Raw genomic sequence first — 26,557 nt, 5'->3', positions numbered from 1 at the left:
TGCTGGTGACAGCCATCTGACAGCAGTCAGATGGCTCAGTATCTTTTTATAGTTTTATTAGACAAAGAATTTGATAAAAACTCAATTATATTTTATGTTTACTTTCATTTCAAATGTTCTTTAATTTTACTGACATTCATTTCTCTAATAACTATGAGTAATACCTCTACCTTCTCTTTTCATTTTGGTTGCTGTTTCTGAACATGTGGATGGATTATAAAAAGATTGGGCTCTGGGCAGTCTCTTATAATTTAAAATAAATATGTTGTATGCACATTTGCCGGTCAACCAGTACTTTAAAGTTCACTCGAAATTCTATTGGACTTATGCTGGAGATGAACTTATGCTTGGATTCATGGATGAATTATTGAACCGCCCTTCCAGACCCAGTTGCCCAAAGTATCAGTGGAAAGCTGTGAAAAACCTGAATTGGCCATAAACCATTATTTAAGTTGTATACAAAAATAAATATCTACCTCTAAGTTTCTAGAAAAATGCACTGCATTTAAGACAAAAGCGCTTAATGTCTCAAAAAAGAAATGTAAATTACACATATTTTTCTTAAAGGAAAAAAGGTTTGAGAGCACATACAAAACATCTTGATCTTTTAGATCTTTTTATTACAGTAAAAACATTTTACAAAATGATTATGAGGAAAAGCAGAGCTAAAGGATATTTTCATGTTTGGTGAATAATTGTAAAAAATCATGTTACAGCTTCAGTCTTCAGGGCTAAATATATCTGATAGTAATATACTGATGCATATCTTACGTTTTTTATTACGGCTACAATTTATTTTGGAAAGTACCACAGAAACATTGTAAAAAGACATTAGCAGACCTGCAATTTGGGCAAGATATAAAGCTGTCACCATCATTTCTTAAGCTATTATTTCCACTTTAAACACAAACTGGATTCTCTACCATACCTTTCGTCACTGAAAACATTCAACATCGATAAACAAACAACACAATTAGCTTGATTTAAAAAATAATAAACATTTTGACAAAGATACAATTGCAGGAAACCGCTTACAAACATGGATTGAATGTTTTATTCTGCAGCTTCAGCATATTTGCATGATGAACACTTTGCAGTAATAAAAACTGAGTTGTCAGTGGTGCAAATCAGCTTCACCACACTGACCTCCAGCATCAGACTCTTTAAACTAGACTACAACACACAAAGCCTTAATAAATCATATTCTTTGGTTTAACTTTAAGTGTGCTGATATTTAATTTGACTGATTGAATCGCATGTGGTTACAGATACACACACTACCGTTTATGACGTTAAGGCATCCACTATCCTTCTTAAGGGGGCCCTATTATTCTCAATGTCAGGTTCATAATTGTATTTTGTTCTTCTACTGTGACATGTCTACATACTTTAATGCTCAAAAGGCTCTTTATTTTTCTCATACTGCCTGTGCTGCAGCACCTCTTTTCACCATCTGTCTGAAACCAGAGCCCAGTCTGCTCTGATTGGTTAGCTGGCCGGCTCTGTTGTGATTGCTCAACTTAGCTTAGAGATGTCCCACCCTTAGCCTATCCCGTACAATGTGTTGGAGCGCTTACCAATATAAGTGTTACATAGTGACGTCACTATGTTACAGAAGTCAACAAAAGAGTCCAATGGAGGTGTTCAGGCAGGGGGGGAGTGTTGGAGAGAAACTCCCTCTGGAGGTAACTTTGGAATTTTAGCCTTTGCAGACCATTTACATGCACACAAACACATATAACAGACTACAGGAAAGGGATAATAGGGCCAGTCTAATGGTTTAAATGTAACTGTAGTTGAAAAGATGATGAGCGATTAAAAACAGTAATTGCATATCCATGGAAAAATAAAGATATGGTCAGATATTATGTGTACAATTACACAAAAAAAATCAGTTTGGAAACCTTCAAACACTAAAATAATTGCTTGAAGATTGATCCCACAGAGGGGACAAGCTACCAGACTGTATACAATATGTTTGCTTCACATAAAAACATTACTAGTTCTTGACTGGGTTGCATAAAACCTCATCATCTTCCATCAAATATTCTTGTCAGCGCTGTTTCTGCATTGCAATATACAGGAATTATATTTTCATTAAGCTGAAGAGAAAAAGATCGAGGAAAGTAATTAGAAATACTGCTTACTACCAAGTTGATTGCCACATATACTGCAGCAAGCTAGTTCGCTAGTAAAATAATGACTTATTATGATATGATGGAGTATCTCATAAACAGCTTTTTAATGGAATGTCAAATCAAAATGGCTTATACGTCACTTTTAAAGGGACCTGCAGTTTGTAGGATTTAGCAGTATCAAGCATTGCAACCAACTGAATGTAGGTGTGCTTATCCTAAGATCAAATACACACAACCAATTGTCCAAAGAGGATTTACATTAATGAAATTAATATTATACATATTTATTTCTGCTAAAAGATCCTAATAAATATGACACACTGGCCCTTTAACACATGCGTTTGGCTCTGAATGCAGAATGCCAAGACTGCACCGAAGATGCTGAACTACTGGAAAACCTTGAGGTATCGATTGAAATATCATCAATATAACTTTGTGTACAGAACGATAAACCTCTTAAATGCAGACAGAGAAGGTTGATTGAAGTAAACAATTATAAACCAGCAGATTTTCTTAACTTTTGCCGTCACTGAGAATATGAACTTTGTCTACGAAACATTCATGATCGTTCAAACATTCAGTTATCTCCCACTGCCAAAGTGCAAAAATCTTTAAAGAGAAAACAATCAAATGCTTTAAAAAAGACACCAAAAATAAAAAATAATTGTATACAAAAATGGCTTTGCTGGTTGTTTCCTCTGCACAAAGCCCTGCTGTGCATCTAGACTCCAGAGGTATAGGAAATCCGGGAAATCTGTAAACATGATGACACTTTGTCCTTTTCTTGAAGCCAAAAAGTTTCCCCTGGTTTCTGTGGTTGTTCCTATCTGTGAGTGAATCACCCTGTAGCTGTTTCCATTGTCCTCTCATGTGATGGCTATGCATGAGGCATGTTGAACATGAACACTCATGATCTAAAGAAAGGGATCCATCGGCACACTTTGCTGTAGTTCCCTTTGATAAAAGTGTTACAAAATAAAATGCACGGTCATTTCAAAACCTTACTTTGGTCGACCGTGCAGATAATATGACTTTTTCCGGAAAGCCCAAGCAAGTTCTTCATTGAACAAATGGAAGCTTTTAAAACACCAGCTGCTGTCCAAGTGACATCATACCTCCTCCCAGATCTTAAAGTGAACCCTCTCTCTGTCAGAGGGAAGGGTCAGTGATAGTTCTGTACATCTGCAGCGACGTAACTTCCACATCCGAGACCTTGGCGTTCTGCGGCCTTCCCGTCGGGCTGTATCCCGCCGATCGGCCCATGGGACTGAAGCCTGTGGTGGTGCGGCCTGCGTTGGTCAAACCTGAGGATCGGGACAAAGCGGGGCGCCGCAAGAAGCGCCCCGAGGTCACCAGGTCCCCATAGCCCTGCGCGTGGGAGAAGGCGTAGCCTGAGCGGCGGGAGCTGGTGCGCCGGATTCGGGTGCGCCGAGGCGGGGGGGCGGGTGAGGCTTTGGCCTGTCTCACCTTAAACATCATCTGAGAGTTTGGGGCAGATTGTTAAAAGGCTGGCTCACTTATCCAAAACATGTGCTTACTTATTTCGAGATTCATTTGGGGAAATGATGAGTCTTCAAGGACCAAGATGTTTGATGTGGCTATAATCACTATGTTGCGCTAGATATTTTTATAGCAGTTAGAACATTTTACATACTGGTTTTGATGAGAAGCAGAGCTAAATAAGTTTGTTATGTTTGAGAAATATCCCTCATCTTACAGCTGTTGGCTAAATAATTATGATTGCAACACATCTTGTTAACTTAAATACTATGAACCCTGCACATCATTCTGTATACTTTGCACATTTATGTTCAAGGCAATTTCTTTTTAAATCTGCACAGCTCCCAATTTTAATTTTGATTGCTGCACATATTTTATTTTTCAAGTATTTTGTCATGATTTACTAGCTTTGTAATTTTAAAATCGTTTTTAAGATCGTTTCTATAAAAGTTCTTGCTACTTTTTCATTCTCTCTCTCTGTGTGTGTGTGTGTGTGTGTGTGTGTGTGTGTGTGTGTGTGTGTGTGTGTGTGTGTGTGTGTGTGTGTGTGTGTGTGTGTGTGTGTGTGTGTGTGTGTGTGTGTGTGTGTGTGTGTGTGTGTGTGATGATGATGGCCTCCAGCAAACCTCCAGAGGATTTCTTCAAAATTATTAAAGGAAGGTAACCTAAAATCAATTTATATTAAAAAAAAAACTTGCAGAATTTAACTCTTAGCATGCCTGGAGGGTTAAGTGTAGCTTCATGTGTACCTTGTCGTTGATGGTGGGGCAGAGCTGAATAAACAGGAAGCGGTATGTGACCACAGGAAGGACACACAGGATGGAGGTGAGGAGGATCGTCAGCCAAATGTTGGGCTGGTTCAAAGAGTTACGGGCTGTTCCTGGATAAACAAACGCACATAATAAGATTTGTAAATGTTTCTATGTTTTCCAAATGTCAGTTTAAAAAAAAAATGCACTTATAACCTTTACTTTCTGGATAGAAGTAACATTAAACGAGGGAAAAAATACAAATTTTAACGGTTCAACAGACAAGATTAACAATAAAACATTTAATTCCTGAGATATAATATCATGTTCTATTGTTGAAGAGCAACTTCCACAAACAAACATCACTCGGGTTGGAAATTGTTTGAAATGTTAACTGCCAAATTTCGTGTCAAGATTGAAAGGATACTTTTTAAACATATGACAACGATGCAAGTAATGTTTTGCTCAAAAAAAGGAAAAACTGACCTTGGTGACCTTTTTGACACAAGGGTGCTGAGAATTTGATTATTTAAAAAAATTAACTTTATTTTGGATAATCACACATCAGTAATCAGAGCCAGTTTTGGTAGTTGGTTTTGTTGTAACACAACATTTTGAATGTGCAAACAAACCAAACACTATTCTGACACTGTGTTTGCAAGTATAATCAAACTCATTTGAATGATACTGGCAACTTTTCTCTGTCAGAGGCTTATAAAATACAAGCAAAGCATTACTCGCTAACCAAGACGAATGTTGGAAACGTACATAAGACTTTCTTTAAATTCAATTATCTTGTAAGTTAATGAATTGTCCACTCACCGATAAAAGGGAAGGCTGACGGAGACATGAGGAACATGCCGTTACTGTACATGGTGAACGTGACAGCAAAGTACATGACCAGACTGCCCAACACGAAGAAAGTGTTCACCGCCGTCCAGTAAGACATCTCCAAACCCAACTATGAACACGGAGAGAAAACACAACATATGAGTCATTTGTTTAAAGGTCCCCTATTATAATGTTTTTCATCAATACATTACAGGTCTCAGATATACAAAACATGTCTCTGAAGTGTTTGGCTCCAAATACCGAACAGATCATTGTAGCATCCCATAATCCCCTCTGTTTCAGCCCTGTTTCAAAAGTGCTGATTCTGTGTCTTTTACTCTTTTGCTCTAGGAGGAGATTCAGGTGATACGGTGGCAGGTGTTACCTTGGTTGGTGATTGGCTAATGGTTACACATGCCAAAAAATCATAAAGTGGCCAAAATCTGATCAGCTCATTTTCAGACAGGTTTTTATATAAATGGATCAGGACAAAAAGAGAGGGGGTCTTTTTTCCTGAAACTTTCAGAATCTCTTAACGCAGAGGGGACACATGTTTATGTAAAAAAGACATGGAAAAGGGGATTTTGCATAACAGGTGACCTTTAATTATAAGCCTGATTACTGCAAAAGACTATCCATAAGAGTAAAGCTTCTTCTCACCTGGATGGTGACGGCAAACAGCAGACATGTCTGTGTGAGCAGGGCGAAGGACTGGTAGTCGGCGACGTCCTTCCCGTCCCCCCTCACCGTGTCGTGCATGGCGGCATAGGGGATGAAGAAGAGCACCATGGAGCTGTAGCAGCTGTGGAGGGCACACTTGAAGAAGGCCTTCTTGCTGAAGTACAGGTTGAGCTGACCGGGCACGTAGAGCTGAGGTTGCTGGAAACTCCACACATCGTTCACATCCTGACCAGCAGGGGGGGAGAGAGAAGAAGTCAGCTGTTTTTTTTATGATAAACAGCTTTAGAAAAAAATTAAGAGACCACTGTAAAATTATCAGTTTATCTGGTTTTACTATTTATAGATATGTGTTTGAGTACTATTAACATATTTTTTATTTTATTCTATAAACTACTGACATAATTTATCTGTGTTGGTATTCAACAAAGACTGGAATGGAATGGCTCCCATGCATGTAGAGCTTGAGATGTTACAATGTTTTTTCCAGGGCGATAGATTCAGGTACTACATACACACTTTATGAACCTGTGTGTATTGAAAGTATTTGTAAGTATTATTATCTTAGATTGATTGATTGATTTACAAGCAGTTTAATAACAACAAAACAATTAAACATAACTTAGGCTTAGTGTATGCCTTTTTCCAATAGCAGGATTTGTTTTAATACGTGAATGAAAAATAAATAAATAAGTAAAGTATTAGTACTAATGATAAATAAATAATAATAGTAATAACACAATAAATAAATAAACAACATACATAAATACTCATACATGTAATTCATATACATCAGGGGTGGGGAACCTTTTTCCTCTCAAGGGCCATTTCAATTTTTACAAAATCCTTCGAGGGCCGTACAAATTATTGAACTCAACGTCTGCTTAAAAAACTCAAATCACAGCCCATTCATTTCGCGTTTCTTTCATGCTGTGCAAAGAAAAAGCAACCTCTTAATCCAGATATTTGACCATGACCCGCGCATTCATGCACCGTGGCATGACCACCAAAACAGAAAGATATGGACACAAGATGTGTGCAAATGTATTTAGTTTCATATCCATGTGGACATGATTTAAGTGGGGGGGGGGGGCGGATCTAACCTCATCTAGGGGGGTTTGGGGGCATGCACCACCAGGAAGATTTTTTTTAAATGTTGAAGTTAAAAGCATTAATCTGGTGCACTTTGAGAGCAACATGAAGAGATCTATGGATACATCTCTCAACACCCATATGAAACAGAACTGTAAGCAGATTTTTTTCTTTATGGATATTTTACAAATCACTTCCCTTTTAAACTGTATTCTTGTTTATTAATAACAACTTTTTTTTACTGTCATATTAGTATTGTATACCTGTTTACTTTATTCTCTTATTTTTCTATAACTATAATGATCATATAAAGATGTGCCTTTACCTCACTGGTTGGAGAAAGAGCTTCTTATATTCGTTAGCATAGCTAGCTAACCAGATGCTAATAACAACAACGTTATTGACTGTATGATCAGTATGACAGATGAACAGATCGCCACTGGGCTTTCAACTAAAGACACAGCCACGCAAAAACTGCGGCATGTGTACGGCTCCTTATGGGTATTGCAATTTGTGAAGTCCCGGCCCGGAGCCGCGTTCTGGTGCTCTCCGTTAGAACTACACTCCTGTCAGACGAGACATATACCACGTGATGAAACGTTAGGCTCGTGTTGTGTTCAAGGACCCTGACCTTGGCCAGGAAAAACAAGCTTGTTTAATTATTTTGCGGTCTAGATTTCTTGAATTTTTTTCTTTTTTGCGTGTGTTTATAAATTACCTCGAGGGCCGTACCAAATGGTCTGGCGGGCCGTATACGGCCCGGAGGCCGGAGGTTCCCCACCTCTGATATACATAATCATAATGATAATATATTTAAATTACCTGATCGAACAGACTCATTCCCAAGACAGGTAGTGCTGTGTACACCAGATTGTAGAGTGTGATGAACCACTCATCGTACACCGTCTGAAAGACAAAGTTGCAAACCTTATCCTTAAACAAAGAAGAGCTAAAGATGTTTATTTTGTAAAGAAGAAGTAGCAGTGCAACAAAAAAAAAATATAAGGAGTTAAGGATCTGAAAAATATGTACTTCTTTAGTGGCTGATATATTTACATTATATATTATATTAATAATACAGATGCAGCAAGGTCAAGATTCAAGCCCCTCCAGAAGGCCATCTGATACAAATCCAAGGGATTTATGGGAGAGAATCATATCAACCAAAATAAAGGATCTTGGTAAATTCAACTTAAGCTGCAGCAAAAAAAACGTTTTGTTTTCCTTTATTCGATTAAAAAAACACCATGGAATACTTTTTGCTAAATATATTTGAGATATTTAGAGACCATTAAACCATTAAAAGTATACAGTGAATTATCGTAGTGGACTCTCACCTGCGCAGAGAAGCCGCAGAAGAAGGCAAACCAGAAGTGGACGAAGGTGAAGGTGAAGTTCTTGTAGAAGAAGTAGCGCAGGAACTTGCACATGCGCAGGTAGGACCAGCGGCCGTGCACCAGCAGGAGGCGCTGCAGGAAGCGGAACTGGGCGAAGGAGTAGTCGCTGGAGAGGACCGCCTGCATGCCCTCCTGGCCTGAGATGCCCACGCCTATATGAGCCGCTGTGTGGACAAAGAGAGGAAGAAAAGAGGTGTTTGAATCACTCTGAATCCAAAAACAGCTTGGATAAAAATATGCTTATACTTGCTATTAGTGAAGAACAAATCTGTCACTTTGTTCTTGTTTCCTGCAATAACACATCAAATGTTGCAACTTAAAGCTGCATAACTCAATTTGTGGCCACTAGGGGGCAGAGATGCACCAAAACAAGCCGAAAATACTCATCAGATCATCGGAATATCGAACATCGAACATCGAACATCGAACATCGGAACATGTTTGCAGCAGACATTGATAATTGATAAGTAATTTCACAGACTGTCGGGTAATGTCTAAAGACTGCTTGTTCTGTTATATCGATAGTTTAACAAATGAAAGCAGAACATTCTCACTTATAAGAAACTGGAAAGCAAACGATTGCTAATTTTGCTGAAACATTTTTCATCAAACGTTCAAATACTTGCTAAATAACTTCAAAACAATTGACTGAGTGTTTGTGTATTTAGGTTGTTATAAGTACTCCTTCATGCCCTAATTCTCCAGGACAGTTTTCTCTTGTGGGATGAAACACATGGGTGGCTGAATGGGGGGGGGGGGGGGGGGGGGGGGTTTGGTGTCTACAAATCAGAGTGTTAGTGATTCGATTCCCAGCTACTACAGTCAACATGTCAGTGTCCTTGGGCAACATACCCAAAATGCCCCCATCGACATGTCTATGATATTGAACTTTATGCAAGTAAGTCAAGAGCTAATTGACATGTTATGTGATGATGTTATCTTTAACTTCTACACATAAAGCTGCTCTGGTACCTTTGATCATGCTGACGTCGTTGGCTCCGTCTCCTATGGCCAGGGTCACCGCCCCCTTGTACTTCTTCACCAGCTCCACCACCTGAGCCTTCTGCAGAGGAGTGACCCTGCAGCAGATCACAGCCTTACACATGCACGCTGTCCTCAGGAACTCCAGCTCCATGCTGCGCTCCAGGGCGTACGCCTGAGGGAACGTGGGGGGGAAATAGGGAAGGGATGAGAAACGGAATTATACAACAGCTGAAAATATAACCTGTACAGTGTCAGAGACTGGATGTAGCTAAAATACCATTAGGCGGTAGTAAAAACCAGGTATGGGCTTGGACCGATGTGGTCAGATTAAGCAAAGATCAGATATTTTTTGCAGAAAAAATTAAAAAGAGGCACTGCTGAAGTCTTACTTGGGTGTTGTATGTTACGTTTCTAATTCATTTTCTCACACATTTTGAATTAAGAAGTTCATTAAAAATGGTATTACGCTCGACTGTAACTAAATTCATTTATTAAGATTCAATAAAATAAAACGTTATTGATCCCAGCATAAATGAGAGCATAATTGTATCCTTGTTTACACAAGGATAATAATACACAATAAAAGTCAGTATAAATTAATACTAAAGGTGTTTACATAAATAGAGAAATGTATAATTATGGTTATGTTAAATATATATACATCTCAATTTTAAAGTGCAAGTCCAAGTATGAACATAATGGTGCAAGTCCAAAGTACAAACAGTGAAGGTGGTTCTGAGTTTTTATGAGGGGGTCAAGTCTTTAGTAAATAGGTCTGGTTAATTATATTTCACACAAATGAAAGCAATGTTCCATATCATGGAATGTATTTGTGAGGTTTTGCTGCAATATACAAATATCACTTTCTCCCAGTTTAGGTACGAGTATACCAAGTCACAGATTGTAATTGGGAAACTTCTCATAGCGTACCAGGCTGTGTCCGTTGATGACCAAGCCGTACTCTCCATTCACCGCCTCGTCTGCCATCACTTTCACACCTTTACCCAGAGTGCCTTCCGGGAAAAACACTGAATCCTCTCCTGGTTTCATGGAGGTTCGTGCATCCCTGAAAAAATACAAATGGTTGGATGCACGGCAGCGCTTCATAATCAGATCAGTTTCTTCAGTTCAGTGTGAACTCAAACTGTTTCTTTACACTTCCTCTGACCTCAGTTCCTGTCTGACGTCCTCGGGAGAATTGGCTGATATGATGAAGACGTCGTTCATCTCCTCCCGCAGTAAGTTGCACGAGTACCCAATGTTTTCCGCCGTTTCTGGAACATCAATTATTAGTAAATAAAATGTTTAGACACATATGAAGAGCAGAACAAAAACACAATAAAAATAGTCATATCAGTGTTAAAGACTCTGGTTCAGCATGATTTTCAGGCCAGCATCGGAAATTCTTGATAGGAGATAGGATATTTTATGATGCACATTGCAAAATTAGGATATCGCTTAGAGTATCTGGATTATTTGTGTTACTCAAAAAAAGCGAAATACAAAGGTTGATCTATTTGGTCGAATGCGGGTAGAAATATGAGCAGACAGACAACTAAACTTTTGCCACAAAAGAGAAAAAAGGGAAATTCTACACACAATGTTTGGTGTAAAAATTCTTCCAAGATTAACGATTGGCTTACTGGATAAGCATATTTGTGTACATTGTGTTTCTCTACATTTTAAAAAACATTTCTTAGTGCTTTACCTCCAAATAAAGTGGCTGGATAATAATGTTTTGGCACAACTGACTTTGTTGTATAATTATGAGCTATAAGCAGAACTATTGTAGTTGTAATACATTAGTATAATCATGATTTATTTGGGACTAAATGTGTCTATGTATATGTACAGTATGTATGTATGTATGTATGTATGTATGTATGTATGTTTGTACTGTCTGTATGTATGTATGTTTGTATGTATCTATGCATAAATATACATACATAAAATAAGTGTATATAAATATTTCATTTTTTTCTTCTTAATATTGTTTTATTTTAATCGTTCTGTTATACATGTAAGGACATGCCCTCAGATTGAAGGAATATCATACCTTTTTTAAAACTTGTACTGCCTGTAAAGAAGTGAGTTTATATTTTAAGTACACATAGGGACAAACCAATTCAATAAATTAAAAGTAGAAAAAGGTTGAACGGCCTTGCAAACCAAAACAGTTATACGATATATAGTAAATACAATTCTCTCTTTATATGTGAAGTTATGCACCTTGCTTGTCACCAGTCAAAACCCAGATTTTGATGTCTGCTTTGGACAGCTGCTCGATGGTCTGAGGGACTCCGTCTTGCAACTTGTCCTCGATGGCTGACGCTCCAAGCAGCTGCACACACACATTCAGGTGCACAATCAACATGCAATACAAACACAAAATCCAGTATTTACATTAGGAACCTTAGTGAAAAGAGAGTCATATTTCCTACCAGCAGGTCCTTCTCTATCTCCTCGTACAGCTCGTCTAATTTGCTCTCCCGGTCGTCCAGCATGGTGCTGGCCTCATGGTGGCGCTGTTTCCACTCATTAAAATACCCCTCATCCAGATCCTTGTAGGCCAGCACCAGAGTCCGCAGACCCTCCCCTGCAAACTCCTGTAGAACGGCATGTACATACTTGAATGGATTACATATGCAAGTACACACTCATAAATTCACCACACAGATCCTGGAACCACACACACACACACACACACACACACACACACACACACACACACACACACACACACACACACACACACACACACACACACACACACACACACACACACACACACACACACACACACACACACACACACACACACACACACACACACACACACACACACACACACACACACACACACACACACACACACACACACACACACACAGTATTGAGAGATAGGAACAGAATACACCCAGCTGTGTGTATTTTCTGACCCAGACAATAAACTCCAAGAGGAGAGAAAAACATTTTGGAGATAATCCGTTTTTGATCTGAAAAAATGAATTAAAGGAAGGTATAAGGAAATGAATAGAAACTGAAAAAAGACCCCAGCAGAAGGGCCATGGCTAGAAAGGATCCGTCTTGTGTAAAACTCTCGCGAGAGTTTGGCTGAATGTCACGTTGGCTGAATGTTTACGTTTAGCAGGCAGCCTTTTTAACACCAGTTGGCCACAGCAAATGATGGAGAGAAGCTAAACTATCTATTAATTATGTCAATGACAGGGAGTGTGATTGTTGAGATAGGGTGTTAGCGATCTTGCTGGTGTTCAAAGAAGAATGACAACACTGTAGATCACCAACACTATGGTTTATTTTTTATTCACAGGCAAGTCAACGTTGTCGCAGTAAAAGTCCCAAGATAGCTCCTGGCTCAATAAAATGTTCCCTTGCAGTGTTTTACTATTAAGTCTGATGTTTCTCTATTAATATTGCTGCTGCATTAATGTGTATGTTGCATCATGTTACTGCTGTAGATGTGTTTCCGAGCCGCTCCGATTACAACGAGAGTTACAACGAGAACGTGACGTCATATTTACACTAGACGGATCCTTTCTAGCCATAACCCAGCAGAAGGGCTACTCCTCCAAATCACTGAGGTCCAATTTTTTAAACCTGGGCTCAAAACCTTTTAACTCTTATTTGGACCTTAAAAAATAGCTCTGATCTTTTTTTATTTCAACCGATGTTTAGACTGATTAAATAGATGTTTTAGACCATTAGGCAGTTAGGGAGATTAGTTTATGGGATGTTTGGGTTAGGGTGGTGTGAGCTTGAAATGTTTCTGTATAATACATGAACTCTCTTAATTCTGGATGTGTTGATAATATGTCATGTAAACACTTTATGTTTGATGTCTGTGCCCCCATTCCCAAGCTTTTTGAAAGGTTTTGAAATGTCCTCTCTGTGGACTTGATGTAACTGCATGTACGCAGTTTGATGGATCACATGCTCATTAGGATGAACTTTGTAAACACACACAAACACACTTGACTAACACACAGCCATGCAGGGACAGACATCCGGCAAAGGATGGAGTGAGAATTCACTTTCGTTCTTTTTGCCGCTGCTTTGAATTGAACTTTTCATATCTCACACTGCACTGTAACTTGTATTCATGTATTTTGAACCTGTGTTATTATATATATAGTTTGTTTTATGTTTATTTTATTCTCTTTGCTTTTCAATGACAGTTTTTTTAAAGGCCATTTTAAAATGTGTCTCCGTTGCACTATTTCTTAATGCTCTTAATGTCTTTCCTTTTTGTAAAGCACTTTAAATGCCTTAAACGTCGTATTTAAATAAACTTGCCTTTCAAAATGAAAATGTCATTTTTTTTGACAAACATGTACACACACACAGTGAGATGTTACTGACATTAAGCTGCTCTGTAGTGACGTCCATCAGCTTGTTGCAGGACCGATGCAGCCTCTCGTAGATGATCGTGTCTGCGCCTTTACAGTAGAGAGAGAGCTTCCCCTCTGGACTCCGAACTACACACACACACACACACACACACACACACACACACACACACACACACACACACACACACACACACACACACACACACACACACACACACACACACACACACACACACACACACACACACACACACACACACACACACACACACACACACACACACACACACACACACACACACACACACACACACACACACACACACACACACACACACACACACCTTAATAATAGTTATTTTTTCATGATTGAAATAAATGATGATACGAAAATACAGTCCCGATCTGTTATGTATCGACACAGTTTTGAGTAGCCTTAATGAGAAAAAAACAATACGTAGAAAATAAAGAATAAGGAAAAGGGAAAAAGAGCAAAGAAATACATTATTAAAAGAAAGCAGAATTTTTATATCTAGTCTTGTTTTTTTTTCATTGCATAATTTTGTATATGTCACCAAAGTGTCCAGAATAAAAAAAAACGTAATCTACTTCAAGGCGCCATATATAGAGAACCGCAGTGACGCGTCCTAAAACCCGGAAGTAAGTTAGCATTTTTACCACGTCCGGTTCCTTCGACAAAAAGCAATGCAATTTCTCCATAGGATTTAGAAAAATAGCTCCAAATAAGGTCTGTGTTTGACACAAATTTTAAGAGACAGATCACGTTTTGTTCTACAACATTAAATACATCAGCAGTGAACCCACTGGTGATTTTTGAAGAGTTTACGTGTCTGAAAAACGATGGTTGTTAACATGTGACTGAATAGGACTACAGAAGTTGTCCAGGCCGTTTTACGTCATTACACCGAACGCGTAAATTCTCCTGCTAAGTTTGTTTGCCCTGTTCTGGTTGAAAGCAAGTACCTGCCTCCTGCAAACTGTTAAAACAAAAGCATCAACTTGTACAATTTTGAATCTGTATTTTTGAATATGGATCTTAAGTTGGCGTGACGTTGAAGCAGCGACCCTGCTCTAGTTCGTTTATAGCATAACGTTAGCATTTTGCCTCTGGCGACTAGATTTATGATTAGAAAATTATAAAAGTAGGATAGACATGTGGATATTATCCGGCTGAACAAAACGTGATCCTTTTCTTAAATGTGTGTCAACCACAGACCTTATTTCTAGCTATTTTACAAAATCCTATGAAGAAATTGCATTGCATTTTTGTCAAAGGAACCGGAAAGAGTTTACTTCCGGGCTTTAGGTTCTCTATTATGCTGATTTTCAGCTTCAAAGCTTAGTATTTTGTGTCTCTACTATGACTTGTTTACAAGCTTTAATGTTCAAAAAGCTCTTTATTTTTCTCATACTGACTGTGCTGCAGCTTCTCTTTTCACCCTGTGTCTGAAACCAGAGCCCTGTCTGCTGATTGGTTAGCTGGCCGGCTCTGTTGTGATTGGTCAACCACTTAGCCTATATCATACAATGTGTTGGAGCGCTAGCCAATAGAAGTATGCGTGTTACACAGTGATGTCACTATGTTACAGAAGTAAACAAAGGTGTCCAACGGAGGCATTTAAGTTGGGGGGAGCTTTGGGATCTTAGCCTTTGCAGACCATTTACATTTTACATGATTATCATTTGTTGTTTTATAATTATAATTTCTTTTTTACCTCACATGCTACAATTTTGAGGTGGGTTGTTGGTGGGCCAAAAAAAACGCCACCAAAAACAGAGGAGTACTGATTAGGAACCTTAACTCTCAATTATTTCCAATCTGTTTTTAGAGGATTACTGACCTATGACGGACATCCTCTTGCGGACGTTGTTGAAATCGAGGATGCCCAGGAGTTCATAGCTGCGCTGCTGTCCCTTTTCCACGATGGAAACGCTGTCCGGCGTGCGTGAGCGGAAGACAAATCCAAAGTTTCTGGCGGCGGTTACCAAAGCTCCCTCATCTGGAGACTGCGCCTGATAGGACAGCTCACCTGAAGGAGAAGAAATGTCTTTATTTGTCAGTCAGGGAAAATGATTTGCCTTCAGGTCTAGATGAAGTTGGTCATTTGTGGTCACTACGATATTTGGTTTTATCTATCAAAGAAAGAGGATGTGCTAACCTTCTTTCTTTTCCTCTGCCATGACGGTGTGGCAGAGGGCCAGCAGTCTGAAGAAGGTGTGGACCTCTGGGTTCTCCAGCTTCACTGCCTCCACCAGGGAGTGGTCGTGGAACCTGAAGCGGGGGTCCGCCAGCGCGTTGAAGGAGAAGTCCACCCTCTCTGTATGCTGAGAGAGAGAGAGGTTCATTTATATAATTGATGTGGTAAAATCAAGCCTTATCCTCATTATGATATCAATCTGTCTTCAGTTATTTTATTGACAACAGCTATTGTGTTGTGGTTAAGCATCCATAGTGTTAAATCCAATGACTCCTAGATGATAAAGCAACACTGTTATAAACAGGGGAACAGGGAAGTTGCATAAAAAAATGTGACATAAAAAACAAATGACTTAATTTGCAATCTAGGTATAAGGACTTGCTGAATTTTAATTATCAACATCCAGCTCACCTCAGTTATTTCCAGTCTTTGACCTGTGTAGTCATACACATCACCTGAAAAAGATAAAGAAAAGTATTAAGTTGAGAAACATAAATGAACCAGTTGCATGAAGAATATAGAAGAACTATAATCCTAAATTAATTTAACTATACTATTATTTGCTTTTTCCTACCGTGTTAATCATTAATTTTGTATTTTTATTCATTCTTTTTAAATTATTATCTTATTTATTTTAATTTGATTTTGTAAGTTTGAGTCATGATTTTTCTGTTCTGTTTTGCCTCTCCTTCTATTTGTATTTATTTTGCAGTTGGACATCTAAAATGAAGCATGGTATCCACCCAACATGAATCTGTATCAATGCTGTATGTATGCTTTTAATACAAATATTAAAAACAACTTGGAATTGAATGTGTACTCAAATGAATAGCCGATATGTTCTTTATATATGACATAATTTTGTATTCCTATATGAATGATCACAATTATAAAATGCTGTGCGGCATCAATGTGTGCTATTATATATTACATTGATCATAAATTACAAACAAAGGTTACAAACTTTGGGTTTCTGAGTAAGAAACCCTAAGATGCCTCTTGCCATTGTTGTGGAGAAAAAGTCTCCAGAGCTGCTGATGTATTGACAAAATGAAAAACAAACTTGATTATAGAAAACTACGGGTAGAAGTCATGAGTCTCACCGTATGATTTGCCGTTGATGGAGCACTTGTTGAAGGTCATGATATTCTGCGTGAGCGTCCCTGTTTTGTCACTGAAGACGTACTTGATCTGGCCCAGCTCCTCGTTCAGCGTGGTGGTGCGAGCCTCGGCGGGGGTGTTGCTCCGTGAGTAGTACATCTTCCTGTCCCAGTCGATGTAGAAGCTGTTCCCCAGCCGGATGATCTCCACACTGCCGAAGTAGAAAGAAGAAGAAGAAGAAGTTGTCTTTAAACATTATGCTAACTTTTCCCTACTCTCACTGGATGTTTGATGTCATTTGAGCAGAGGTGGGAAGTAGTGGAGTACAAATACTTTGTTACTGTACTTAAGTACATATCTGGTATCAGTACTTTACTCATTTTTCTGAAGACGTTTTACCTTTACTTCTTACATTTTTAACACAAATACCTGTATTTTATACTTCTTACATTTTCAAAACGCCGGGTTACATATTGTAACTCTTGTTATATTAACACAGGCGGAGCCCTCTACTGGACTCTATGGGCACTACCTTATCATGCAAGCATTCACCTACTGAGATTTCTATAGACGTAGCCGGCCCCGGGGCGGGCCTACCTGAATGCGTGCGCATCTCACTTCCGTATAAAAGGAGGCCTCGCCTCCTGACCACCATCTTACACCACTCTTCAGCGAGCGGTATAGGACAGACAGTGCCCCAAGGTAGAGGGCTCCGCCTGTGTTAATATAACAAGGGTTACAATACGTAACCCGGCGTTATATCTCTACTGGACCCTATGGGTACAGTGGGCGGAGCCCCGATGTATGCACGCACTGTCGTCCAGCACACCGTTCAACCTCACTGTCCCTGACCGGCTTTAGCAGCCGACGCGCCTCACTCACCTCTCCCTCGGTTGTAGCCGTGGAGAAGTCCAGGCTGCGGCCGATAGAGCACACCCTGACGCGCTTGCCTCGCTTAAAAGTGTGCTCGAAAACAGTGCTGAGGGCTCCCCTGCGTCCGCTTATAGGCAGACAGGGAAAGTCCGCAGCTGTATGGGTTCACTATGCACCCTCTCTCCTGAGTCCCTAAAGAGCACGGGGAGAGCGCAAGTGCCCCCTATGTCCCCACACTCAGACACTGACCCCGTGCGGACTATAGTATGGAGGGCTCTGGTAATGCGCTTTGGGTCCCTGTAAGGGCCCAAAGCGCATTACGTCAGGAGTCCGGAGAAACGTAAGCGCATTTACGCCCGGGGAGGGGGTCAGATGCCAACTGACCCACAGACCCCCATCCTCACCAGTCCTGTGTTGCCCCAGCAAGCACAGACTCTGAGAAAGAGCCAGACATATCCAAGAGATAAAACTTTATGAAGGGACCTGGCGTTGACCAAGACGCCGCCGTGCATATGTCCTCCACACTCACACCGTTGAATAAAGCTGTTGACGCGGCCACAGCTCGTGTGGAGTGCACACGGACCCCCGTAGGACAGGCTCTCCCTGCCTGCTTGTAGGCGTGTGAAATGCCTCCGCAAAGCCAGCGTGCCAGGCGTTTCTTGGACAGAGCTTTTCCAGTCACCCAGCCCCAGAATACACAAACAGCTGTTCAGTGCGTCTCAGGGTAGCTGTGCGCTCTAACGGGGTAGGGTAGCTAACGCGCGCACCGGGCAGAGGAGGTGTAATTTAGTTTCCCTGGCCCCACCATGGGGTGGAAGACTAAATCCCCCCAACTGAATAGCCCTCGACCTGAACGCACTCCTTAGGCTCTTGGGCACAAAGGAGGGGTTCGGTCTGAGTGTCGCCCCGCCCCGGTCACCCCGAATCAGTAAACAGCTCGGGTGCACCGACAGAGCGGTTAACTCGGACACTCTTTTGGCTGACGTAAAGGCAAGTAGCAACGCTGTCTTCCACGACAGTGCTTTCAGGGAGGAGAGCTCTAGAGGCTCAAATGGCTCTGTGACCAGAGCCTCAAGCACCAGCGGCAGGTCCCACTGCGGGGTGGAAGCGCGCACTACTGGGCGCAGCCTCCTGACCCCCTGTAAAAACCGTAACATCAGTGGATGAGAAAAGGCTGACCTGCCGTTGAATCCCTCATGACAGGACGAGATGGCTGCTGCATACACTTTACAGTGGAATGAGCAAGTCCTCTGTCCACAAATAACTGTGAAAAGGACAAAATAGAGCCCAACTCACAATATAGGGGCTCTATTTTCCGCTCCTCACACCATCGCTGGAATCCCAGCCACTTTGGCCTGTAACAGGCTGTGGTGGATCCTGCTGTAGCTGCCTGGATAGACTGAATAACGCTCAGACAATCCACCCTGTCTCAGCCTGTCCCTCTCAGGAGCCAGGCCTGGAGAGGACGGCCCAGAGTGGGTAACGCCCCGATTGCACCCACCTCTTGAGACATTGCCCCACAGAACTGGGGAATTGCCCAGCGCTGGCCCACCTTCATCTGTGTCATCTCTGAGTACCACGGCGCCCCGACGCGATCCGGCGCTACCAGAATGACTGCCAGACGTTCTCGCCTGACTCTCCCCAGGAGAGGGAGAGTGAGACGCAGCGATGGAAAGGCGTATAGCAGCTTCCTTTGCCATGGCTCGTGTGCAAACGCGTCCACCCCTAAAGGCAGGTCGTCGCTCAGGGCCATGGAGAACAACAGGGCACAGTGGCTGTCGCGCCGGCTGGCGAACAGATTCACTTCCGCTCTCCCGAACTGGGCCCAGAACTGCTTCACCACCTCTGGGTGAAGCGTCCATTCGCCTGGCAGGGGGCCGCCCCTCAACATGAGGTCGGCCCCCCTGTTCTCCAGTCCCGGGATATGGAGGGCTCTCAGAGATAACACCACCTCTGAAGCCCATAACCACAGCCTCTCTGCTGTGGCTAACAAGGTGGCGGAGCGGACTCCGCCTTGCCTGTTGATATAGGCCACTGTGGTGCTGTTGTCGCTCCTGACCAATACATGTCTCCCTTGAATTAGGGGCATGAAATGCTGGAGGACTAACACTACCGCCTGTAGCTCTAGGAGGTTGCTGTGTCGTGTTTCTGTTAGAGACCATCGCCCACCTATAGCCCTCTTCAGGCAGGTCCCTCCCCATCCTGTTCCCGTGAACACTGTGATGTAGGAGGTTACCCGTCCCAGTGGAGACCCCCTCCAGAGGCGCCCGGGAGACCCCCAGAACCGGAGGTTGCCCTCCACTGAGGGGAGGATGGTCACCAGCCGCCGTTTGTGCCTCTTGGGATCCAAACGCAGGCTGGAGAACCACCTCTGCAGGCGGCGCATATGCAGTAACCCCTGCGGGACCACAATGTGAGCAACCATAATGAAACTCAAAGTCTGCATGACAGTTAAAGCTGTCACTGTCGCCCCCTGTCGCAGCCTGTCAACCGCCCGGAGAAGGGACGCACTTCTGCTCCCTGACAGGGTGGCGCGTAGCGCGCTTGCATCGAACACCACTCCCAACTACAACGCCTGTTGGTGAGGTATGGGGGTGCTCTTTTTTCAATTGATTGCAAAGCCTAATTTGGTTAGGTGTGTGATCAATTGTGCTGTGCAAAGCATTGCCTGTTCCCTGGACCCGGCCATGACGATGAGGTCGTCTAGGTAAAATAAAAACTCTCATGCCGTGGACGCACATTTGTTGAAGCGCAGTGGCCACACATTCTGAATGTGCATGGGGATAGGGAGTAGCCGAACGGTAATCTGTTGTAGTCATAGGCTATTCCCTGGAAGGCAAAACGCAGGTCATTCCTAGCATTCGGTGCCATTTAGGTCCCCAACACATTATATCATATATTTTGTATTTAAAAAGGTCTAATGCTTATTTTTTAAAAGCTTGGTTTTAAATGTTTATACCCTCTACCATAAAACAACAATGTTATTTAGCCATTCTAAATAATTACTCTGATTTTAGCACAAGTAGGCCAAATTGCTATGTCCCCAATCATGTTTGCTCAACTTCTGTAACAGATATACAAAAATAAATCAAAGAAATACAAACAAATTCTAAATTTTTGTGAGTGTTATATGACCCTTTTGCTAATTATCCTCACCAAATTGAAATTGTTTTTATTAATTCATTTGTATTGAAAATAAAGTGTGTGTGCCCTGTTTGAATGTCCCCCCTGTTACTCTGATTTGAATCCCTCTGGACACGCCCCTTTACTATTCTACTATTTGTATGACTCAAGAAGAAGAAGGATACATGTTGAGTGGGAACTAATCTTCAACAAGCAGAGTGAATGCGTTCTTCCTTCAACGTTTTTCTAATGTTTTAAATAACTTAACTATTGCGGTAAAGCATAAAATGTCCACCCTGTTATGCTCATTTTTAGTGGAACTGATCATTTGTTTTACATTTAGAAAATATGGTGAATATATCTATCAAATATATGTTTCTGTTGTCACCAAGTGCTAGCTTGATTATCACCACACATGTAGCAATAGCCAAGTTTAGCCTAAAATGTCCACCCTGTTACCGTCCACCCTGTTACTATTTTTCACAGTAACAGGGTGCACACACAGTAACTGGGGATGGTAAAAAAAAAGAAATGTTAAGCATAATATCCTGAGCTTGACCAAAATACTTTTCTTATACTTTAACAAGCCATCATTCAGATTACATTTTTAAAAAACATGGAAAATTATGTTTTTTATTTTTGAAAATACCCTGGCTGAAATGGCACCGAATGCTAGGAATGACCCTACACTTTCTGCACTCCGGAGAAATTTCCACATGAAAGTATGCGTCTTTCAGGTCGATGGTGGTCAACCAATCGCCCGGTTTGCACTAGCCCCATGAACTGTTTTATAGTTAACATGCAGAATTTTTCTGCCGGCAATGTAGCGATTCGGGCTGCTGAGATCTAGAATAGATCTGAATTCCCCTGTCTTCCTGAGAACCAGGAAGTACATGGAATAAAGACCATTTTCTCTGAGCTGAGGGTGAACAACAGACACAGCCTGTTTCTGCACCAGAGCCTGAATCTCTGCTGAGAGGAAACCAATTTCCTCCTGGGAAGACAGATTTCGTCTCGCATGCCCATAAAAGGAGGTGGGAGGCTGCAAAACTGAGGTTACCTACTGTAACCCCAGCTTCTATGAGTAAATGGCGCAGCCCTCTAAGGCTATCGCTATTGGGTAATCCCCCTGCGCATCCGCGCAGCACTGAAACACTTGTAATCCACGCCCACCCGCAAGGTGGGCCCCACCCTCGGGCCTCCTTCCGGTATAAATAGGAAGGAGGCCCGGCAATCTGCTCCCATACAAAATAACTTTTCTTCAGCTATTCGTAGAGCCAGTGGGGCCCAGCGCTTAGAGGGCTGCGCCATTTACTCATAGAAGCTGGGGTTACAGTAGGTAACCTCAGTTCTATTTCGTATATGGCTTCGCCCTCTAAGGCTATCGCTATTGGGTTAAGGGCGAAGCATGATGTAGTCTGCGCCCCACTGGGTCCGCCCGGCACTAGAAGCACAGACACACCTGCTCAATAACACCCCATGCCTGTTGTTCCATGCGTAATGGCGCATCACCGTCCCTGGAACATAGCAAAACATGCCTATCTTCCCTGACGGGATGAAGGCTGGGAACAATACATACCTAGCCGCTGTGAGAAAGTGGAGACGAAGGTCCCACCTTGCCCAGCGATCATAGAGGGGGAACAGCAGCTCTCTGCGTGTCAGACAGGCAGGAGAGCGCCCAGCTGGCTCCCTGACGTCACTCACTCTGACCAGGCACTCCGTACAAAGTGTGTCAGAGGAAAAAAGAATCTCCCTCCTATAAGAGGGATAACGGGGCTGCTCTCCGCGTGCCAAGAGGCAGGAGAGAGGCGCACAGCTGGATCCCTGACGTCACTCACTCTGACAAGACACTCCGTACAGGGTGTGTCAGGGAGGAATGGGAGACATATCCCTTAAATACAATTAAATAAATTAACAGGGGGAAGACCAAGATGCAGCAGTGCAAATGTCTTCCACTGACATTCCTCCGTGCAAAGCCGTGGAGGAGGACATTCCTCTGGTGGAGTGCGCATTGATGTTCTCCGGGGGATCCACCCCATGAGGAGACATATGCCTGTGACACAGCTTCACACAGCCAGTGTGACAGCCATTGTGCAGACAGAGGCTGCCCGAACGAGCGCTCTCTATAATGCACAAACAGGCGCTGAGAACGGCGCAAGGCAGCCGTGCGTGCCACTAGCAGGACAGCGCGCACACAGGACAGAGGAGATGAGTCGCGGCTTCTTCCTCCGACCTGTGAGGAGGGGGAAAGAAGCCATCCAAGGTGATCAAGACCATCTTGACTCTAAAGAGCTTGTGATGACCTTTGGCATAAAAGCCGGGTTAAGGCGTAAAACAGCTGAACTGCCATCTCCTTGCATCCGGAGGCATGACGTAGCCACAGAGAGAGCAGACATATCACTCACCCTTTTCGCTGAAAGAGCCAAAGTAATACTACTTTGGCTGACAACAGTTTAAGGGGAATCTGGTCTAAAGGTTCAAAGGTGGCTTTGCTTTCGTGCACATAACACCAAAGCCAAATCCCACTGAGGCGCCAGTGCGTGTGACACAGGTCTGAGTCTCTGTACTCCTCGCATAACACGCCTGCCGCGCTCTGCGAGCCCCTCTGTTCAATTCGCCGGGAATACCTTGCTCTGATGAGAGCAATGTGTGTGCGCGCCCAGAACAGCAGCCGCCTGGCTGCGTTCAGAAGCTGCGCAGATCGTACTCCTCCCCGGCGATTGAGGTTGCTTCCATAGCCGTGGCCTGTTGTCTTTGCAAATCAACACATTGATTGTACAGCAACGGGGCGACTCCCCCGTTCTTTTCCGAGATTTAGAAAAATAGCGGAGTAACAACCGCGCAAGACATTGTTCCTGGGATGACAGGAGTGTTTCTTGTATCCCATGGAACTGCTGGGGGGAGAGGCTTCTCTGTGATGTGCCGTAATGGTCGCATTTCCATATAAACCAATAGGTTAAAAACAGCAGGCTTCTGCAGCGAATGAACCACCTCTGGAGTGTCCCCCTGTTGGAAGAGACCCAGGGGTATGATCACGTGACCAGCTGACGCCAACGCCGAGCAGCTGCGTCACGGAGAGGGCTGTGTGGGTTGTGACACGCCGGAGGAGAGCTGTCAGTTCCTCGACTCGCTGCCGCGAGAGCCGCGCTCTCATGCTAGCTGAGTTTAATTCCACTCCCAGCTAAAAGATTGTCTTTTTTTTTAGGACAGCTTTTCTTCAAATCTATTATGAAACCCAGGCTTTGACAGATACGATACGAGATGTACCGTCTGTAAAGCGACTTCCTCCCTGGAGCGAGCCAGCAAATAGCAGGTCGTCCAGAGAAAACCACACTCTCATCCCTCCTCTGTGTAGTGGCTCCAGGCTTCTCTACACAAAAAAGCGAGGAGCCAGGAAATATCCGAACCACAGACGATTGACTGCTCTGATATTCCCTGAAATGAGAAAACGCAGGAATTTCCTGTGTTTTGGGATGATGGGTACGTGGAAGTATGCATCCTTCAGGTTGAAGTGAACCAGTCTTCCTGGTGAACACATTCCAGCACCTGTTTGATCGTCAGCATGTGGAATACTGACAGATCGAGGATGTCTCATTCCCCCAGTCTTTTTCGGGATTAGAAAAATAACGGGAGTGAAAACCCCTGATTTTCCTCCCTTTGAGGTACCCTGGAAATATCCTCTTTCAACAGGAGTTCCAACAGCTCGGATTGGAGCGCAAGACTAGCTTCTGGAGTGTTTCCTGTATCCCATTGAACTGTGAGGGGGGGGGGGGGGGGGGGGCGAACTGCAGGGTGTACTCTGCTGATCAGCCTGCTCATCCATCTGTCCATCAGACACACGTGCTGCCACTCTGAGAAAAACTCTGAGAGCGGGCGCACATGCTCGAGATGTGTTTTTGGTCGTCATGGTGACGAGCCACGCCAGAGCCACTACCGCCGCTGCCCGTGAGGCAACCCAAGGTGTGCTTGGACCGAAAGGACTGCGCGGGGGCCTCCACACACTGCGTCTCACTCCGACTCTCATCATGAGGCGCGTCCACGCTCAGGGGATGGATGGAGGTGTGTGCAGTGCTGCCCACATGAGGCGTTATATAACGGCACTCATGGGTTTATTAAGGCCGTGTGTAGGAGGCGTATCTCGGACAGAGGAATGCCACGAGCTCTGCAGGTTATTAACAGAGGTTAAAACCAGGCTTCTGCAGCGAGCCCTGCTGTCTAATCAACAGATTAGTGGCAGCCGGCTTAATTAGCGAGCTCTGCAGTTTATTAACCGATAGGTTAAAACCAGCAGGCTTCTGCAGCAAGCCCTAGGCGCCGTGGCGCTGCGGGCGCTGATGCTGGGGGCACTCAGCCTGGAATACTGCTCATTCCCCCGTTCTGGCTTCTCTGTGATGTGCTGTAATGGTCATCATGGTGACGAGCCACGCCATTGCCCTCGCCGCCGCTGCCCGTGAAGCGAAAGGGCTGCGAGGAAGCTTCCACACGCTGCGTTTCACTCCGGCTGTCATCATGAGGCGTGTACAGGCTCAGGGGATGAGTGGAGGTGTGTGCAGTGCTGTCCACATGAGGCGTTATAACGGCGCTCATGGGTTATTATGACCGTGTGTAGGAGGCGTATCTCGGTGAGAGAAATGCCGCGAGCTCTGCAGGTTATTAACCGATAGGTTAAAACCAGCAGGCTTATGCAGGGAGCCCTGCTGTCTTAATCAACAGATTAGTGGCAGCCGGCTTAATTACCGGCTCCGCTTCCTCGGACGCTCTCGCGGAGCAGACCAGAAGCGGGGGAGCCTCACTTCCCTTTGACTCGCCGCCGGGAGACCCTGTCTCTGGGGTGGCGGGGGAGCGGAGACATGGGACGGAGCCCCTGCAGCCGCCGAAGGGCGAGTCTGACGCCGAGGCGGTTGCTGTGGGCGTCTCTCCGCTTGCGGCCTTCTGTTGCCGGCGTGGATGCTGCGGCGTTGGTGCCGCTGTGGGCGCTCAGCAGGCTGGAGCCAGCTGACATGCTGGCGAATGCCGTCCGCACAGAGTGAGCGCCGTGCTGGCCGCCTTGCTGATTTCCTCTGCCTCGGTGGTGGACCGCTCTACCAGTGTCACCACCGAGTTGGAGAGCAGCGCGATGATATTCGCCAACGCCTGAAAGGCACACTGGTGCACCCGGTCGGCCTGGCGGGCGACATACACATACTGGGGAGCTCAACGTAGGGCGCCGTCCTGTGGCGACGGAGAAGGAGACCGCGTGCTCGGCCGCCAAACCAGCTCCCTGCTCCGACTCTGTCTCCCCCGTCCGGGGGAGAGGAGGGAGGGGAGAACCGCACGGTGAACCATGGAGGGAGACGGGGTAGGAGTCACTCGGCTCCAGGGATATGCTGCCGTCCACGTGCTCCTGGACGGGCAGCAGCTAGAGCGTCCGCTCTTCGCTTCCTGTCGGCTGATGGGAGACGGGCACAATGTGAGCACAAAGCGACCTGCTGGCTGAGAGCCGCGTCCGCGTTCTCTGGCCCC

General features: G+C 43.7%; 1 protein-coding gene across 1 annotated transcript in view; it reads right to left on the bottom strand.

Moving 5' to 3' along the window:
• Positions 1–599: 599 nt before the first annotated feature.
• LOC307045312 (phospholipid-transporting ATPase ID-like) overlaps positions 600–26,557 on the bottom strand; it is a 70,480-nt gene continuing 44,522 nt past the window's right edge. The window contains exons 13-28 of the mRNA XM_079690884.1: positions 17,062–17,270; positions 16,370–16,413; positions 15,920–16,085; positions 15,602–15,790; positions 13,750–13,865; positions 11,811–11,975; positions 11,599–11,710; positions 10,538–10,643; positions 10,300–10,435; positions 9,358–9,541; positions 8,326–8,549; positions 7,811–7,894; positions 5,879–6,124; positions 5,210–5,348; positions 4,388–4,518; positions 600–3,617 (exon numbers count right to left, since the gene is read on the bottom strand). Of these exons, the coding sequence (XP_079547010.1) occupies positions 3,288–3,617; positions 4,388–4,518; positions 5,210–5,348; positions 5,879–6,124; positions 7,811–7,894; positions 8,326–8,549; positions 9,358–9,541; positions 10,300–10,435; positions 10,538–10,643; positions 11,599–11,710; positions 11,811–11,975; positions 13,750–13,865; positions 15,602–15,790; positions 15,920–16,085; positions 16,370–16,413; positions 17,062–17,270 (2,581 nt within the window). The 3' untranslated portion in view covers positions 600–3,287. The remainder of the gene's footprint in view (positions 3,618–4,387; positions 4,519–5,209; positions 5,349–5,878; positions 6,125–7,810; positions 7,895–8,325; positions 8,550–9,357; positions 9,542–10,299; positions 10,436–10,537; positions 10,644–11,598; positions 11,711–11,810; positions 11,976–13,749; positions 13,866–15,601; positions 15,791–15,919; positions 16,086–16,369; positions 16,414–17,061; positions 17,271–26,557) is intronic.

This window comes from Notothenia rossii, assembly GCF_949606895.1.
Source record: "Notothenia rossii genome assembly, chromosome: 6".
Taxonomy (NCBI): domain Eukaryota; kingdom Metazoa; phylum Chordata; class Actinopteri; order Perciformes; family Nototheniidae; genus Notothenia; species Notothenia rossii.
Note: the sequence above shows the minus strand (reverse complement) of the source record. Positions and strands in the feature narration are given on the sequence as shown.